General features: G+C 41.1%; 1 protein-coding gene across 2 annotated transcripts in view; it reads left to right on the top strand.

Moving 5' to 3' along the window:
• Positions 1-215: 215 nt before the first annotated feature.
• LOC124151025 overlaps positions 216-18633 on the top strand; it is a 45720-nt gene continuing 27302 nt past the window's right edge. Inside the window, exons 1-20 of one of the 2 annotated variants that reach the window (XM_046523265.2) lie at positions 216-425; positions 935-961; positions 3159-3311; positions 9165-9224; positions 9812-9829; positions 10123-10281; positions 10879-10908; positions 11124-11285; positions 11408-11479; positions 11811-11978; positions 14787-14801; positions 15198-15344; positions 15636-15659; positions 15977-15997; positions 16301-16459; positions 17055-17084; positions 17300-17461; positions 17584-17655; positions 18086-18106; positions 18410-18568. In XM_046523265.2, the coding sequence (XP_046379221.2) occupies positions 359-425; positions 935-961; positions 3159-3311; positions 9165-9224; positions 9812-9829; positions 10123-10281; positions 10879-10908; positions 11124-11285; positions 11408-11479; positions 11811-11978; positions 14787-14801; positions 15198-15344; positions 15636-15659; positions 15977-15997; positions 16301-16459; positions 17055-17084; positions 17300-17461; positions 17584-17655; positions 18086-18106; positions 18410-18568 (1726 nt within the window). In that variant the 5' untranslated portion in view covers positions 216-358. The remainder of the gene's footprint in view (positions 426-934; positions 962-3158; positions 3312-9164; positions 9225-9811; positions 9830-10122; positions 10282-10878; positions 10909-11123; positions 11286-11407; positions 11480-11810; positions 11979-14786; positions 14802-15197; positions 15345-15635; positions 15660-15976; positions 15998-16300; positions 16460-17054; positions 17085-17299; positions 17462-17583; positions 17656-18085; positions 18107-18409; positions 18569-18633) is intronic. The other variant, XM_048396358.1, reaches the window with a different exon arrangement.

Below are 18633 nucleotides of genomic sequence, written 5' to 3'. Positions count from 1 at the left end.
CTGTCATAAAGCGGTGAAGGCACACGGGAGAATGTCACAGCCAGATGTATATGACGTTTATGCACCAGTCGTGTGTATAGATGGGTGACAACTTTGTGTACTGGGTTTTCATTCATCCAAACAGTCCTGGCCTCATTCTGAGAATTCTATAGGCTGTCGTGTGTTGTGTGACATATATTCGGTCTGAATAGATTGTGTCGCCTTGACATTCCAGTATGAAAGTCAGCGTTACAAGGTATACTATTTACCGTAACAAAAGCCTATTCAAAAGATCGTAAATATATGATAGAAGACAAGACGCGGATCTGGCACATCGCTCTACAGCTGAGCTGACCAGCAGTGTCTTCTCCACGTTAAGATGCCCCGGAAAGACGGATGTCTTGCCTTGATCATTTTAGTTGCTGTTCACCAAGCTTCCGGGTCGAGTAAGTAGCGTGACAAGTCTAGTACACATTATTAATAATAGTATTATGGAGTGATGTTTGTGAGATGAACTGCGCGAAGATAAAATACAGCGAGACATTTTGTTGCGACAGTCCACCGCGACGAAGGCAGCACAAAGTTTCCGAGACCTCTAGAGAATATATTAAAACATGAAACCAACTCTAGTTTAGAATGATTTGGCAAATCTAGATTGCCTCATGTCTAGATTGAAGGAAAACATTGTTCTGGGCTCTAATTGGATTTTAATTTGTTATTTTCAAGCTACATATTTTTGAATAAGATTTTATTTCTGGGACTAAAATAGGTGTTAGTATAGGCAGAATTTAGAAAGCACAGTGTTAACACGAAAATGTACAACACAAATGAATCTTCAATCTTTCAAATTCGTTGTACATTGTTTAATTACACACGCCATGAAAACAGTACAGTCTGACTATCTGTGCTTTCAATGAACATGTAACATGGACGACAGTCTAAATTGTATTTTCAGGCATTGGTGACCCAACAGCCGCGCCGAGTAAGTATTACTTCAAAACAGGAACGTTAAAATGTTGACGCCTACATAACTACAAATAAGTATTTCATGACTTTGTGATTTGGCATTTCACGTTCAGTAATCGTAATTTAGGTACAAAATATATCACCATGAGCAAACACATTCCTATTCCACGAGCTGGTACAGTAGGGATCTCGCCTTCACCTTTCCTTGTTTGTGTGTTGTTTCGCTCAGCATTATTTCAGCTATATGACGCGGTCTGCAAATAGTCAATGTGGGCTAGACAATCGTGATTGATATCATGAGCATTGATCTACGCAATTGGGATACGGTGACATACATGTACATAAATCAAGTTAGCGAGCTGATCCGTTAGTCGCCTCTTGCGATAAACAAGGGTTCCTGAAGATCCGTTCTACCTCGGATTTTCACGGGGATTCGCCTAGAGCTACTGGTGCCACTTGTGTACACTGACACTGCGGCATATGAACACATCTGTGATGTAATGAGGGATACAAGTATTTATGCTCAAATATTCTAATCTAATTATGTACCGGATGTGTCTATAGTGTGTTGTCTGTTAAAAGCAAACACAAACACCAGTCAGGTATGTCGATCTTGAAGCAAGTCGCCGTTCACGGTACGAATAAGTACCACTCCCCACTCACTGGGTGTGTTCTCTCCACGCTCACTGTCTGGCGCGGTTACACATCTACAGCGGTATTCTCCCTTTGTTAGGCACACTGTATTTGGGTTACCGGGTCTCATCAACAATACGCTTTCTTCCGTTTTCAAAAATTGTTTGAATGAAGGTAATAATAAAACACACTCAGCAAATACCCTTTATTCTGTTTCAATTATTTATTTCCATAACGTTAATATCATTGTAAGTTCACATGGATTGAATTGAGGTATTTGAAGCTGACGACGGAGTTTGGGCCATCAGCTTGAGATACGGTTTAATGTAAAGCAAACCCGTTGTATCCATCTTCCCGAGGGTTAGCTGAGTGTATAAGTCCAATTTCCACCCTTGCCGAACTAGGCTGGAAATATGGAGTTATATTTTGGCTGGACTAACGAGTCTATTCATAGTCCAATCAAAATCGCTTAGTGTCTTAGTGTCAACAGAATTTTTTCAAATCATTTCATGTTTGTAATCAAGGTGTCCACGTGATTTGATGCATTTCGCGCAGTAAGACCTGTTTTATTACAATAGTGATCAGATCGTCTTCACTTGTTTGAATCAAAAGGAAGTGATATGTGACGTGAAATCTGATTGGTCTGTAGAAGGGACATAACTCGTAATAGCCACTGATGGCGCTACGATCGAACAGAATAATTCCAGCCTAGTCTCTTGCTTCGGGAAGATGGTTGCCACAGTCTGGACAAGAAGCTGTTTCATAGTAAAAAAGGCTTCTCAACGCCATAGTTGTTTGGTATGTAGAGACACGAGCGACCCTTATTTCAACGTTATATTCACTAAACAATGCGTTTCGAGGCTACATCATGCCGAATTGAAGTGGCGAACTGAAACAGATTTGGACTTGTGATATAGATCAACAGGAGAAGCCAGATTATATGATAGACTGGGTGGACTAACAGTGAGGTTTAACGCCGCTTTGAATAGTATTTCAGTTATGTCAGAGCGTGTCAGCTTACTTTTGGAGAAAAGCCCGAAGTGATGCAGGTCTCATACGTTTAACGCATTGGTGAAACCGACCACGAGCCTATGAACATAACCGGGGCGAATCGGAATTCGAACCCATAATCATAGGTTTCTTGTTTATCCAGGGGCGGTCGGGTAGCCTAGTGGTTAAAGCGTTCGCTCGTCACGCCGAAGACCTGGCTTCGATTCCCGACATTGGAACAATGTGTAAAGCCCATTTCTGGTGACCCCCGTCGTGATATTGCTGGAATATTGCTAAAAGCGGCGTAAAACCATACTCATTCACTCACTCACTCACTTGTCTATCCAAGGGACGCAACTCTGCACAGCGAATTGTGGCAACTTAGCTGACTGAGCAATTCTCGGTAGACTAACAACAAATGATACTTGTTTATTTACAGAGATGATGAACTGTTATAACAGCTATTGGTCGAGATGTCCTGTGTAAATTACAGTTGGTTACTTCTGAACAACTAAAATATCATCATCATCATCATAGTACTCATCATCACTTCATTGACATTAAACATCTTACGACATCTTGCTCTGCAGGACCATGTACCGAGGATGAGCCGATGTCCGCTGGTTCGTGCTGGGTCATAAAGTGTGAGGGTGGTTACCTCAGTGATTTTGTCACACTCCGGGTGTCAGAGGAGTGCTGCCAACAGCCCGTCCATTCAGACCTCTGCCAAAGCGCCTACCCAGGTAAATATAAAACCTTATCGCCAGAGATACTCATTCTTCATTATCTGCCTAAGCAGATTCCGCCAGGCGTAAAAGGCTCTAGTGATGAATATATTATGAATGGATCTGTAAAAATAAGTGATGGCACCAGGTGTTCGCGGAAAGGGAAACATGGCCTGCCCTATTGGTAGCGTCTGTTACACAATCTACATAAAAAAGTAAGTGTTTGTTTGTTGCCTGAAGCCGCACAGCAGCCCTCCTGTCATACAACGGTGGCCCGTAAACAAACGAGTCTTGACCAGACAATCGAGTAAAAGTGACCAAACACCCACATGTTCTCTATCGAACGGATCCACTGGTCGAGGGATAGATAAAACCCCATTGGTCGGGTAGCCTAGTGGTTAAAGCGTTCGCTCGTCAGGCCGAAGACCCGGGTTCGATTCCCGACATGGGTACAATGTGTGAAGCCAATTTCTGGTGTCCCCCGCCGTGACATTGCTGGAATATTGCTAAAAGCGGCGTAAAACCATACTCACTCACTCACTTTTACTACTACTAATTAGCACGAGTGAAATATCAATTTTACGTGTTCAGAAAAATATAGTATTTAATCACAAAATACATGAATGAATGAGTACTCCAAACAACAACGCAAGAATAAAAATGTGAAACGCATGTATCTTATATAGTCTAGCAATGAACCTATGATGTAGTATAAATGTTTAAGTTTTCTTTTGCAACAATAAAATATATAAAACAAACTTTCAGCATTAGAGTACAATGTGACGCTCCCATCTTTTGTTCGAGCTCATGGTCACATACATTAGGGGCGGTCGGGTAGCCTAGTGGTTAAAGCGTGCGCTCGTCACGCCGAAGACCCGGGTTCGATTCCCGACATGGGTACAATGTGTGAAGCCCATTTCTGGTGTCACCCGGGGATATTGCTGGAATATGTCTAAAATCGGCGTAAAACCATACTCACTCACTACTACTACTACCACTAACTACTACTACTACTACTACTACTAGATTTTGTCATGTATTAAATGAGAATGCCCAACACATTGTCAGTGGGTGCCCAGCTTTGACACAGACACGGTATCTGAAACGACATGATGGTGTAGCTCGATCATTTTTTACCGTCTTCGCCATGCTTGTGGTTTTGACACAGCGGTCCATCCATGGTACGAATTTTGAATTTTGGTTCTAGAAAGGTTCTGGGTGGGTTTGACTAGGCAGCGCTTCCTGGGAGAAGTCCCATTCGCTGTCTGGGCTGCGTGTAGAGGGGGCAAGGGCCCTGAGCTGATGATGGGCCTAACAAGCCTCACTGTGCCAGGATCACCTAAACCCTCTTCGCTGCATTTTTTATTTTAATCTGTACAGAATAATAATAAGGCCAGAAACTAGTTATTGAGTAGTTTAATATCTGACACAGGTATATACCTCAGTGACACATTATATATACACCATCGGTTATGGCTGTTCGGCATTGCATTCTTTATTACCCTGTTCAGAAAACACACATCTTCCCGAGGCAAGAGGTGTTAACTGACTTTAAAAGTCAAGTTTCCACCCTTGCCGAACTCAGCTGGAATTCCTGGGCTCGATCGTAGCGCCACCAGTGGCTATTACCAGTTATGTCACTTCTAAGCCTCTTCTATGGACCAATCAGATTTCACCTCTCGTATCACTTGCGTTTGCTTCACACAAAATGGTGGCGCCCGGTCAGGACGATCTGATCGATAATCAAGATCTATATTGTGATAAGACGGGTTTTACATAGCGAAATGCATCAAATCACGTGAGCACCTTGATTAAAAACATGAAAAGATTTGGAAAATATCTGCTGACAACGAGTTGGCGGTGCACATGCTTTGCAAATCCTGCAATCAACCGAAATCTGCACGACAGTTTACGAACCGGATTTCGATTTCGGTGCGCGATTTTTATTGGACTATGCATAGACTCGTTAGTCCAGCCAAAATGTAACTCCATAATACCAGCCTAGTTCGGCAAGGGTGGAAACTGGACTTTTATAGTCAGTTAACTCTCTTGCCTCGGTAAGATGGAAAACACATGGCGTGACCATTTACCCTATCGTTCCGTTTTATTCTAAAGGAATCGACGTTTTCAGGTAAAGGGAAGTGTAGCAAGGCCCCCGTTGTACTTTGTAACAGTTTCAGTAGTTTTGAATCGTATCATTAACGCTTTGCTTAAGATATATTCTCATTGTTTTTAGGATGATTAGTAATACATACCCGTTTGCAATTGAGACTATTATGTTTCGTGTCATCATTCTCTCATGCTAAACTTGCACGTCCACTTCTCCTGTTCACTCTAAAAGTAACCTCTGCATGCGTGATTCACCTGTTCACGCTAATAGTAACCTCTGCATGCGTGATTCACCTGTTCACACTAAAAGTAGCCTCTGCATGCGTGATTCACCTGTTCACACTAAAAGTAGCCTCTGCATGCGTGATTCACCTGTTCACGCTAAAAGTAGCCTCTGCATGCGTGATTCACCTGTTGATGCTGAAAGTAACCTCTGCATGCGTGATTCACCTGTTCACGCTAAAAGTAGCCTCTGAATGCGTGATTCACCTGTTGATGCTGAAAGTAACCTCTGCATGCGTGATTCACCTGTTGATGCTGAAAGTAACCTCAGCATGCGTGATTCATCTGTTGATGCTGAAAGTAACCTCTGAATTCGTGATTCAGCTGTTGATGCTGAATGTAAACTCTGCATGCGTGACTCACCTGTTGATGCTGAAAGTAACCTCTGAATGTATCCTTCACCTGTCATGCTAACAGTGACCCCCCTGTATCTATACTTCACCTGTCATACTAACAGTGACCCCCCTGTATCTATACTTCACCTGTCATGTTCACAGTGACGTCATGCATCCATACTTCACCTGTCATACTAACAGTGACCACCTGTATCTATACTTCACCTGTCATACTAACAGTGACCGCCTGCATCTATACTTCACCTGTCATGCTAACAATGACCTCCTGCATCTATACTTCACCTGTCATACTAGCAGTGACCGCCTGCATCTATACTTCACCTGTCATGCTAACAGTGACCTCCTGCATCTATACTTCACATGTCATGCTAACAGTGACCTTCTGCATCTATACTTCACCTGTCATACTAACAGTGACCTTCTGCATCTATACTTCACCTGTCATACTAACAGTGACCTCCTGCATATATACTTCACCTGTCATACTAACAGTGACCGCCTGCATCTATACTTCACCTGTCATGCTAACAGTGACCTCCTGCATCTATACTTCACCTGTCATACTAGCAGTGACCGCCTGAATCTATACTTCACCTGTCATGCTAACAGTGACCGCCTGCATCTATACTTCACCTGTCATACTAACAGTGACCTCCTGCATCTATACTTCACCTGTCATACTGACAGTGACCTTCTGCATCTATACTTCACCTGTCATACTAACAGTGACCTCCTGCATCTATACTTCACCTGTCATGCTAACAGTGACCACCTGCATCTATACTTCACCTGTCATACTAACAGTGACCTTCTGCATCTATACTTAACCTGTCATACTAACAGTGACCTTCTGCATCTATACTTCACCTGTCATACTAACAGTGACCTTCTGCATCTATACTTCACCTGTAATACTAACAGTGACCTTCTGCATCTATACTTCACCTGTCATACTAACAGTGACCTTCTGCATCTATACTTCACCTGTCATACTAACAGTGACCTTCTGCATCTATACTTCACCTGTCATACTAACAGTGACCTCCTGCATCTATACTTCACCTGTCATGCTAACAGTGACCTCCTGCATCTATACTTCACTTGTCATACTAACAGTGACCGCCTGCATCTATAATTCACCTGTCATGCTAACAATGACCTCCTGCATCTATACTTCACCTGTCATACTAACAGTGACCGCCTGCATCTATACTTCACCTGTCATACTAACAGTGACCACCTGCGTCTATACTTCACCTGTCATTCTAACAGTGACCTCCTGCATCTATACTTCACCTGTCATGCTAACAATGACCACTTGCATCTATACTTCACCTGTCATGCAAACAGTGACCTCCTGCATCTATACTTCACCTGTCATGCTAACAGTGACCTCCTGCATCTATACTTCACATGTCATGCTAACAATGACAGCCTGCATCTATACTTCACCTGTCAAGCTAACAATGACCTCCTGCATCTATACTTCACCTGTCATGCTAACAATGACCTCCTGCATCTATACTTCACCTGTCATACTAACAGTGACCGCCTGCATCTATACTTCACCTGTCATACTAACAGTGACCGCCTGCATCTATACTTCACCTGTCATACTAACAGTGACCGCCTGCATCTATACTTCACCTGTCATACTAACAGTGACCTTCTGCATCTATACTTCACCTGTCATGCTAACAGTGACCTTCTGCATCTATACTTCACCTGTCATGCTAACAGTGACCTTCTGCATCTATACTTCACCTGTCATACTAACAGTGACCTTCTGCATCTATACTTCACCTGTCATACTAACAGTGACCTTCTGCATCTATACTTCACCTGTCATACTAACAGTGACCTTCTACATCTATACTTCACCTGTCATACTAACAGTGACCTTCTGCATCTATACTTCACCTGTCATACTAACAGTGACCTCCTGCATCTATACTTCACCTGTCATGCTAACAGTGACCTCCTGCATCTATACTTCACCTGTCATACTAACAATGACCGCCTGCATCTATACTTCACCTGTCATACTAACAGTGACCACCTGCGTCTATACTTCACCTGTCATACTAACAGTGACCTTCTGCATCTATACTTCACCTGTCATGCTAACAATGACCACTTGCATCTATACTTCACCTGTCATGCTAACAGTGACCTCCTGCATCTATACTTCACCTGTCATGCTAACAGTGACCTCCTGCATCTATACTTCACATGTCATGCTAACAATGACCGCCTGCATCTATACTTCACCTGTCAAGCTAACAATGACCTCCTGCATCTATACTTCACCTGTCATGCTAACAATGACCTCCTGCATCTATACTTCACCTGTCATACTAACAGTGACCGCCTGCATCTATACTTCACCTGTCATGCTAACAGTGACCTCCTGCATCTATACTTCACCTGTCATGCTAACAGTGACCTCCTGCATCTATACTTCACCTGTCATGCTAACAATGACCTCCTGCATCTATACTTCACCTGTCATACTAACAGTGACCTCCTGCATCTATACTTCACCTGTCATGCTAACAGTGACCTTCTGCATGTATACTTCACCTGTCATGCTAACAGTGACCTTCTGCATCTATACTTCACCTGTCATACTAACAGTGACCTTCTGCATCTATACTTCACCTGTCATACTAACAGTGACCTCCTGCATCTATACTTCACCTGTCATACTAACAGTGACCTTCTGCATCTATACTTCACCTGTCATACTAACAGTGACCGCCTGCATCTATACTTCACCTGTCATGCTAACAGTGACCACCTGCATCTATACTTCACCTGTCATACTAACAGTGACCTCCTGCATCTATACTTCACCTGTCATGCTAACAGTGACCTCCTGCATCTATACTTCACCTGTCATGCTAACAATGACCACTTGCATCTATCCTTCACCTGTCATGCTAACAGTGACCTCCTGCATCTATACTTCACCTGTCATGCTAACAGTGACCTTCTGCATGGAAACTTCACCTGTCATACTAACAGTGGCCACCTGCATGTATACTTCACCTGTCATGCTAACAATGACTACGTAGTTTTGTGGCAACAGTTGGTTCATACATGTAAACTTCGTGTGTTACAGTTCAGTCCACCACATGGTATCCGAGCACAATGCCGACCCCGATTTTTACCACGCTGCCACGTAAGTCGTTGTTCGTACAGATTTCCATGGTCCATGGACCCCTTGTGGAAGCAATTTCCTTTTTATACACACTGATATAAACTGAAAAGGATACTCCGGATTACTGGATAGTCTAACGAATACTATGACATAGGGATTCGGGTCGATCTGCGTACTATATAGCATCATCTTTAAAGGACAATATTAGTTCATGTGTGACCATAAAATGTTTATTCATTGGCATTTATGAGTAGTCTGTTCAACTGATACTTCATGCAATGTGTTTTATTTGTTTGTTTGTTGTTTAAAGCCGCTCGCAGCAATATTCCAGCCATACGACAGCGGGCTGTAAATAGTCGAGTCTGGACCAGACAATCCAGTGATTGATATCATGAGCATCGACCCACGCAATTGGGATACGATGACATGCATCAACCAAGTCAGCGAGCCTGACCACCCTTTTACGACAAGCATAGTCGCCTAGATCTAGTCCGACCGGATCCCAACCTATCCGACACGACCCACGATCTGCAACTCACTAAAATAACATTGGAAGTCGACTGAACATCTTACATATGTATACATGTAGACATATATCTTTATTTCAGCTACAACTACAACATGCCGTAAGTTACTGTTACTTTCTTCTAAAGATAGACGTAATGTCTAGATTTAAGCACTTGATGCAGTTGATGAAGACCTATTGTTGACAAGGAAACACCGAACCTAAATGATGATGTACTGACTCCCATAACCATATACCAACAAATAAAGCCTCAATTTTCTGCGTAAACAGGATCTACATGGTACACATATCTGCTTTGCTTGAATTCGTCGATGACTCCAGGTCAGCATATTCGTCTTCCATACAGAATATGACTTCGTAATCACATGTGGCATACTGTCTCACCTGTTTCAGCATGCCATACAATGCACCATAACCACGGTATCTGTGGTCAGTACGCCTTCTGCCTCGACTGTTTCAACAACATACAGACACTGACGGTGCGCGACGATTCCGAAACATTACTCTGTTGTACGTGGACGCGGTCGTCCCGATGTCTGCAGCTGTACCCTGGTATACAAACTAGTTTCAAACTTATCAACCTTTGTGACGAAACACTGCTGTGTGATTAGGTTCTTTGATATATTGATAAATTGCGAATGTATTCCTTCACCAGAAAACCCCGGGCATTCGGAAGGAAATGCCCCAGCTTTAATTGAATTGTAAGACCAAGATTTAACAGTTGAGTTAAATAAACTGGCCTTTTGATATGAATCTAATGTTGATTTTTGATTGGTTAACGGTCACAATTTTTTTCACATGAAACTTCCAGAACGTGTAGTAAACTGCAACCTCACACATCGTGTTTAGTTTCGTAACCCACTGTTTTCCCACTGAGCCACCAGGTCAAGTAATTAAAGGATGTTCAATCTTACATGTCATGACTTCAGTTGTGTGTCCGCTGCACGTGGTCTTTCACTCGCATGCTTTCATCAAATTCATTTTGAATTTTTACCTTAAATTGTACTATTGTACAGCTTACTCATAGTGATGTCACAAAAAAATCCTCTACCAACGTAAATAAGTCATTTTTAATTCATTCAGCTTTATTTCAAGTTATTTTATTATAAAGAGTTTAATCTTAAACGATGTTTATCGTCTTCATTTCAGAACTTTTGACCACAACACCTTCAAACACAAGTGAGTAAAAACTAAAGACACAAGGTGACAGGGTTCCTCGGACTTATCAACTGTGTTTGATGAAACATTATTTGCAATGTACATACCATCCTGTCTACCTTCAAGTTACCATGGTTACACAACAATGATTCTTTCCTCCACTCTATTACGGTTTCACTATAATGTCTTCCTTTCTCCACGTTACCAAGGTTTCACTATAATGTCTTCCTTTACAGCTGAGTGCCAGGATTCGGACACTCACATCAATTCGGACTGCTACTGGATGCGATGCCATGACGGCAAGTGGCAGAGACCGGAGCCGGCCATGACTGAGCACTGTTGCAGCACGTACAGCCCATACATGCCGGAAAGATGTGCCATTGGTATCTATGAAACAGGTAAAACTTAGTTTTAGTTATTTGCTGTGAGTGTTGTTTATTTCACATGTTTTTGTCATTTTCATTTCAGGTTCCAGTACAAAAGTTCTGTCCTTTTATTGTTTTCATATTTGTTTCTGCAGAACCAAATATGACTACGACAACGTCAACACCGTCTCCAACAACGACGACAGTGACAGAGCCAACGACAACACGTATTTATACTAAATTACATTATCAAACGTTATATAACTGCTTGTTTATAGTCTACATGACTATAAATAAATGTACAATGCGATCGATTCTGACACTTTCGCAGTTTTCACAGACCTGTTCAGAGTCTCTCTATATTGGTGCATAATCTTCCCCTCAAAATACAACATGTAGACGACGACGGCATAAGTAAATAATTTTCGCTCACTGTATTTCCTCCATGATATGCCATCAATCATTCAACTCTTTCCTTTCATGAAACAAGTAGTTAATTGGGTTCAAAGGTTTCTTATAGTCAAGGAATTATTTGTAAAACATCCTGTACTATTTCAGCAATGTGTTCTGGTAACGGGCTGCTACAACAGGGTTACAGTCATTGCTGGGATCTCTACTGTGTGAGTGGGAATTTGGCAACCCAACCATCTTTGACCCTTACATGCTGTGAAGAGTTTGTGATGCACACCTCTCCCTGGTCCCAGGATTGCTACAACACGTTTCCAGGTAGTTAAGAAATGTTGTTACCATATCTACACACTATGTTCACACTGTCACAAACCATATCCACACATTCACACAATGCCATCACAATAAAACACCATGTCCCCACAATCACACACACGATGTCCACACAATCAAACATCATGTCAACACTTACACAAACCATATCCACACGATCACATCATGTCCCCCCCCCCCCCCCACACGCACGCACGCACGCACGCACGCACCCACCCACCTACCCACATCCGCGCACACACACACACAAACACACACACACACAAACACACACACACACACACACACACACACACACACACACACACACACACACACACACACACACACACACACACACACACACACGATGTCCACACAATGAAACATCATGTCCAAACCAACACAAACCATATCCACACACTCACACACGATGTTCGCGAAAAGTTGAGCGTAGCATGCCGTTATAAACACATCCAAGGGCAAGTCAATTGTTCACCTGAAAAACCACGGGAACATGGTACAGGTCAAAGTAGGAAAATGCATCGGACATAATTCTTGTCACTGATGCGTCAAATTTGGAAATTACCACCGCATGTCTACCATAAAATCGAACATGCTCTATTGTACCTCAAAGGCTTTGAATGGCTGGAGCTGCAGGAATATTGCTGAACAGAAGGAAAAAGTTGAAGTCATCACTCTTCCTATACAGTCTTTATGTATAAACCTAATTATGAAAGAGATGAGGCGGTCTCTCTGATCTCCTTTATTTCTAGTTGTGGTGGGTAAATCAGCGGCAGGAAATTGACTATTTGATGGTTCATCGATATACCTGAATATTAAGTTAAACTTCTTGGCCAAATCACCTTGTTTTGACTTTGCCAATCCGAACAGATGAGCATTTGCCTCATTTTTGACAATTGACCCTAAGCTGTGAAGATATATATGTAACTGTATCTATAGTCATTACGTTTTGTAACAAAAGCTCCATGGATAAAGGAATGAAGTTTTCCATAAGTTTTCATGTGGGATAATAGTGTATAAAGTTGAAAAATCAAATACTTTTACAGAATTGAACATGGTTCTTATCTGAGATTGTAAAACGTCAAGAAACACATTTGAGTTTATTAGAAATCACATGGTTTTAATACCACTTGTCGCAGGTACGTTCTGTGAATATAAAGAAAGTCATTCCTAGATTGTATTAAGGATTATGGTTAACCGTCGGAATGGGGATTTGGTGGTACATTTGCTTGACCCAGCATTATATCTCATTGTGTACGGATTTTATATTGAGCTTTGGAATCCAGTACAAAAGAGGAATGTAAATGCCTACAACACAATAGCCTCACACCATCACACACTCTGCCTACAATATTTCACACTCTTCTAACACCATCACACACTCCGCCTACAAGATTTCACATATTCTCATACCATCACACACACTACCTACAACATTGCACTCTATGTTCACACCATCACACACTCTGCCTGCAAGATTTCACACTTATTCTCACAACATACCACACTATTCTCACACCATCACACACACTACCTACAATATTTCACACTATTCTCACACCATCACACACTCTGCCTACAATATTTCACACTATTTTCACACCATCACACAATCTGCCTACAGCATTTCATACTTTTCTCATACCATCACTCACACTACCTACAACATTGCACTCTATTCTCACACCATCATACACTCCGCCTATAATATTTCACACTACTCTCACACCATCACACAATCTGCCTACAACTTTTCACACTATTTTCACACCACCACACACTTTGCCTACAACATTTCACATATTCTCATACCATCACACACACTACCTACAACATTGCACTCTATGTTCACACCATCACACACTCTGCCTGCAAGATTTCACACTAATTCTCACAACATACCACACTATTCTCACACCATCACACACACTACCTACAATATTTCACACTATTCTCACTCCATCACACACTCTGCCTACAATATTTCACACTATTTTCACACCATCACACAATCTGCCTACAGCATTTCATACTATTCTCATACCATCACTCACACTACCTACAACATTGCACTCTATTCTCACACCATCATACACTCCGCCTATAATATTTCACACTACTCTCACACCATCACACAATCTGCCTACAACTTTTCACACTATTTTCACACCACCACACACTTTGCCTACAACATTTCACACTATTTTCACACCATCACACACTTTGCCTACAACATTTCACACTATTGTCACACCATCACACACTCTGCCTGCAAGATTTCACACTAATTCTCACAACATACCACACTTTTCTCACACCATCACACACACTACCTACAATATTTCACACTATTCTCACACCATCACACACTCTGCCTACAATATTTCACACCATTCTCATACCATCACACACACTACCTACAGACAGGTGTAATACTGCTGAATGCACACGCGAAATAACTTATTTACGCACGAATTGTACCCATTTGAAGGCAATTCATAACTTGTGGACATGCAAAGCAAGCCTACCCTTTTCGCGAACACCTAGTGCCATCACTGATTTTCAGGGGTCCATTCATATAATTTCTACAGCTATTTTCCCTTTACGCCAAATGGAATCTTTTTTCGCGGAAAATCTAGGCATGTTATTCTCGCATTAACAATTGATAGTTTACGCTTGTTCACAATGCTTATTTGAAAGAAGTTATGTCCACGTAGTCAAACAAGTTCTTGGTATGGCAATGAACAAATTGTAAATGTTTATAAACAAATGACCTTTCTTTCCTTTCAGAACTATACCTCCCACGTAAGTTCATGTCAACCATCGTGTATAATGTATATAAGAAATAAAGATATACTGTTAGATTGTGCACAGCCAGTAAATCGATGACGTTGCTATGTGAACATGTAATATTTTATAACACTTTATCAAAAGAATTAAAGAATATTAAATTGCTATGAATATAAAATAACACTTTTTAAGACAGCAAGACATGAAATGTAAAATTATGAGTGAATACTTGTAATGTAATTTTGGTCAAGCACTTGTGATTACGTCTGCACTAAAGTATTAAAATCTGTAAAGATATACAAAATAAAATTTTGAGTAAACCTATTTGTATTAACTCATTTGATATTTAACTTTGCTTATACATATATAGCCTATATATTTTACTGCTCAATACACATGTGTTATTATTAGGATGTACTTCTGATGAGGTGAATGGCTGTGCGTATCGCAAGTGCTCGGGCGGTCGCCTTATGGATTTGGTGTGGGCAGTTATCTCGGAATATTGTTGCCAACCCGAAAATCGCCTCGACATGGCCTACAGTGAGGGCGGATGTGATGGTATGAACCTTATTACTAAGACAATGTTGATTGTAATGACATATACAACTTGTGCCTTGACAGATACATCGCCGGTGTAAGAACAGAAGATGGGGTGTACCAAGGACCAGTCGCACTTCAGCTTTTATTGCTCACAGTAGCAGTCGAGTGATTGTTTTGTTTTAGCTGTTCACAATATACCGTTCATAATACCAAGGCAACCTTGGGAATTTAAATTATCATATTTTTGAAGACATGATTACATTTAGCGATGTCAAATATGTAAATAAAGGTTTCCCCTTCTAATTTCAGTGATGTTCCCTCCTACTACGACAGGTAAGACATTTCGTTGCCGTGGAAAATCCCTTGAAAATCAATAGCTTGTGCGCAGCGGTGCCCTTTGCCAACATCTTCTCTCCAGAAACTGTTGATGTGATCAGGTTATGTTTCTGCAATTAGTTGCATTCGATAATAGCTAATAATATTTTTGACATTCCATTTTCAATTTGGTTAAGGTTCTTTTGTCCATTAGCATATTGAATACCCTTTTCTGTGACTGTCATCGTTTAGGTTTAGTTACACCGGTTGTACGCATTGAAAGTCGATTGTACATGTTACATATGTATACATGTAGATATGTATTTTTATTTCAGTTCCAACAACCACACCATGCTGTAAGTTACTGTTAATTATTTCTTCTAAAAGTAGACGTAACCTCTCAATTTAAGCACTTGATTCAGTTGATGAAGACCTTTTGTTGATAAGGAAACGCCAAACTGAAATCCTTGTCACAAGAGATGATGTACTGACTCCGAACAAATAAACCCTCAGTTTTGACTGTTAAGATCGATGTTGTTCACATATCTGCTTTTATTGGATTCGTAGATGATACATAATCAGCATATTCGTTTTCAATATAGAACATGACTTCATAATCACATGTGACATACTGACCATGCATGTCTCGCCTGTTTCAGTATGCCACACAATGCACCATTACCACGGCATCTGTGGTCAGTACGCCCTCTGCCTCGACTGTTTCAACAACATACAGACACTGACGGTGCGCGACGATTCCGAAACATTACTCTGTTGTACGTGGACGCGGTCGTCCCGATGTCTGCAGCTGTACCCTGGTATACAAACTAGTTTCAAACTTATCAACCTTTTGTGACGAAACACTGCTGTGTGATTAGGTTCTTAGACATATTGATAAATTGCGAATGTATTCCTTCACCAGAAAAAAACCCGGGCATTCGGAAGTAAATGTCCCAGCTTTAATTGAATTGTAAGACCAAGATTTAACAGTTGAGTTATATAAACTGGCCTTTTGATATGAATCTAATGTTAATTTTTGATTGGTTAACGATCACCATTTTTTTCACATGAAACTTAACGTGTAGTAAACTGCAACCTCACAGAACGTGTTTAGTTTCGTAACCCACTGTTTTCCCACTGAGCCACCAGGGCAGGTAATTAAAGGATGTTCAATCTTACATGTCACGACTTCAGTTGTGTGTCTGCTGCACGTGGTCTTTCACTCGCACGCTTTCATCAAATTCATTTTGAATTTTTACCTTAAATTGTACTATTGTACAGCTTACTCATAGTGATGTCACAAAAAATCCTCTACCAACGTAAATAAGTCAGTTTTAATTCATTCAGCTTTATTTCAAGTTATTTTATGATAAAGAGTTTAATCTTAAACGATGTTTATCGTCTTCATTTCAGAACTTTTGACCACAACACCTTCAAACACAAGTGAGTAAAAACTAAAGACACAAAGTGACAGGGTTCCTCGGACTTATCAACTGTGTTTGATGAAACATTATTTGCAATGTACATACCATCCTGTCTACCTTCAAGTTACCATGGTTACACAACAATGATTCTTCCCTCCACTCTATTACGGTTTCACTATAATGTCTTCCTCTGTACACGTTACCAAGGTTTCACTATAATGTCTTCCTCCACAGCTGAGTGCCAGGATTCGGACACTCACATCAATTCGGACTGCTACTGGATGCGATGCAAAGATGGCAAGTGGCAGAGACCGGAACCAGCCATCACTGAGCACTGTTGCAGCACGTACAGCCCATACACGCCGGAAAACTGTGCCCTTGGTTTCTATGATACAGGTAAAACTTAGTTTTAGTTATTTGCTGTGAGTGTTGTTTTTTTCACATGTTTTTGTCATTGTCATTTCCGGTTCCAGTACAGAAGTTCTGTCCTTTTATTGTTTTCATATTTGTTTCTGCAGAACCGATTATGACTACGACAACGTCAACACCGTCGCCAACAACAACGACAGTGACAGAGCCAACGACAACTCGTATTTATACTAAATTACATTATCAAACGTTATATAACTGCTTGTTTATAGTCTACATGACTATAAATAAATGTACAATGCGATCGATTCTGACACTTCCGCAGTTTCCACAGACCTGTTCAGAGTCTCACTATATTGGTGCATAATCTTCCCCTCAAAATACAACATACAGACGACGGCGGCTTAAGTAAATAATTTTCGTTCACTGTATTTCCTCAATGATATGCCATCAACTATTCAACTGTTTCCTTTCGTGAAACAAGAAGTGAATTCTGGTAAACGCTGTTGCAAGAAGTAATCAGTTATATCATGGCTTATTCTGGGAGAAACGCCTAAAGTTACACCGGTTGTACGCATTTTACCCTTTAATAATGAAAGTCGATTGTACATGTTACATATGTATACATGTAGATATGTATTTTTATTTCAGTTCCAACAACCACACCATGCTGTAAGTTACTGTTAATTATTTCTTCTAAAAGTAGACGTAACCTCTCAATTTAAGCACTTGATTCAGTTGATGAAGACCTTTTGTTGATAAGGAAACGCCAAACTGAAATCCTTGTCACAAGAGATGATGTACTGACTCCGAACAAATAAACCCTCAGTTTTGACTGTTAAGATCGATGTTGTTCACATATCTGCTTTTATTGGATTCGTAGATGATACATAATCAGCATATTCGTTTTCAATATAGAACATGACTTCATAATCACATGTGACATACTGACCATGCATGTCTCGCCTGTTTCAGTATGCCACACAATGCACCATTACCACGGCATCTGTGGTCAGTACGCCCTCTGCCTCGACTGTTTCAACAACATACAGACACTGACGGTGCGCGACGATTCCGAAACATTACTCTGTTGTACGTGGACGCGGTCGTCCCGATGTCTGCAGCTGTACCCTGGTATACAAACTAGTTTCAAACTTATCAACCTTTTGTGACGAAACACTGCTGTGTGATTAGGTTCT

This window comes from Haliotis rufescens, unplaced genomic scaffold, assembly GCF_023055435.1.
Source record: "Haliotis rufescens isolate VD_foot unplaced genomic scaffold, xgHalRufe1.0.p SCAF_15, whole genome shotgun sequence".
NCBI lineage: Eukaryota > Metazoa > Mollusca > Gastropoda > Lepetellida > Haliotidae > Haliotis > Haliotis rufescens.
This window is presented reverse-complemented; position numbering and strand designations above follow the sequence as displayed.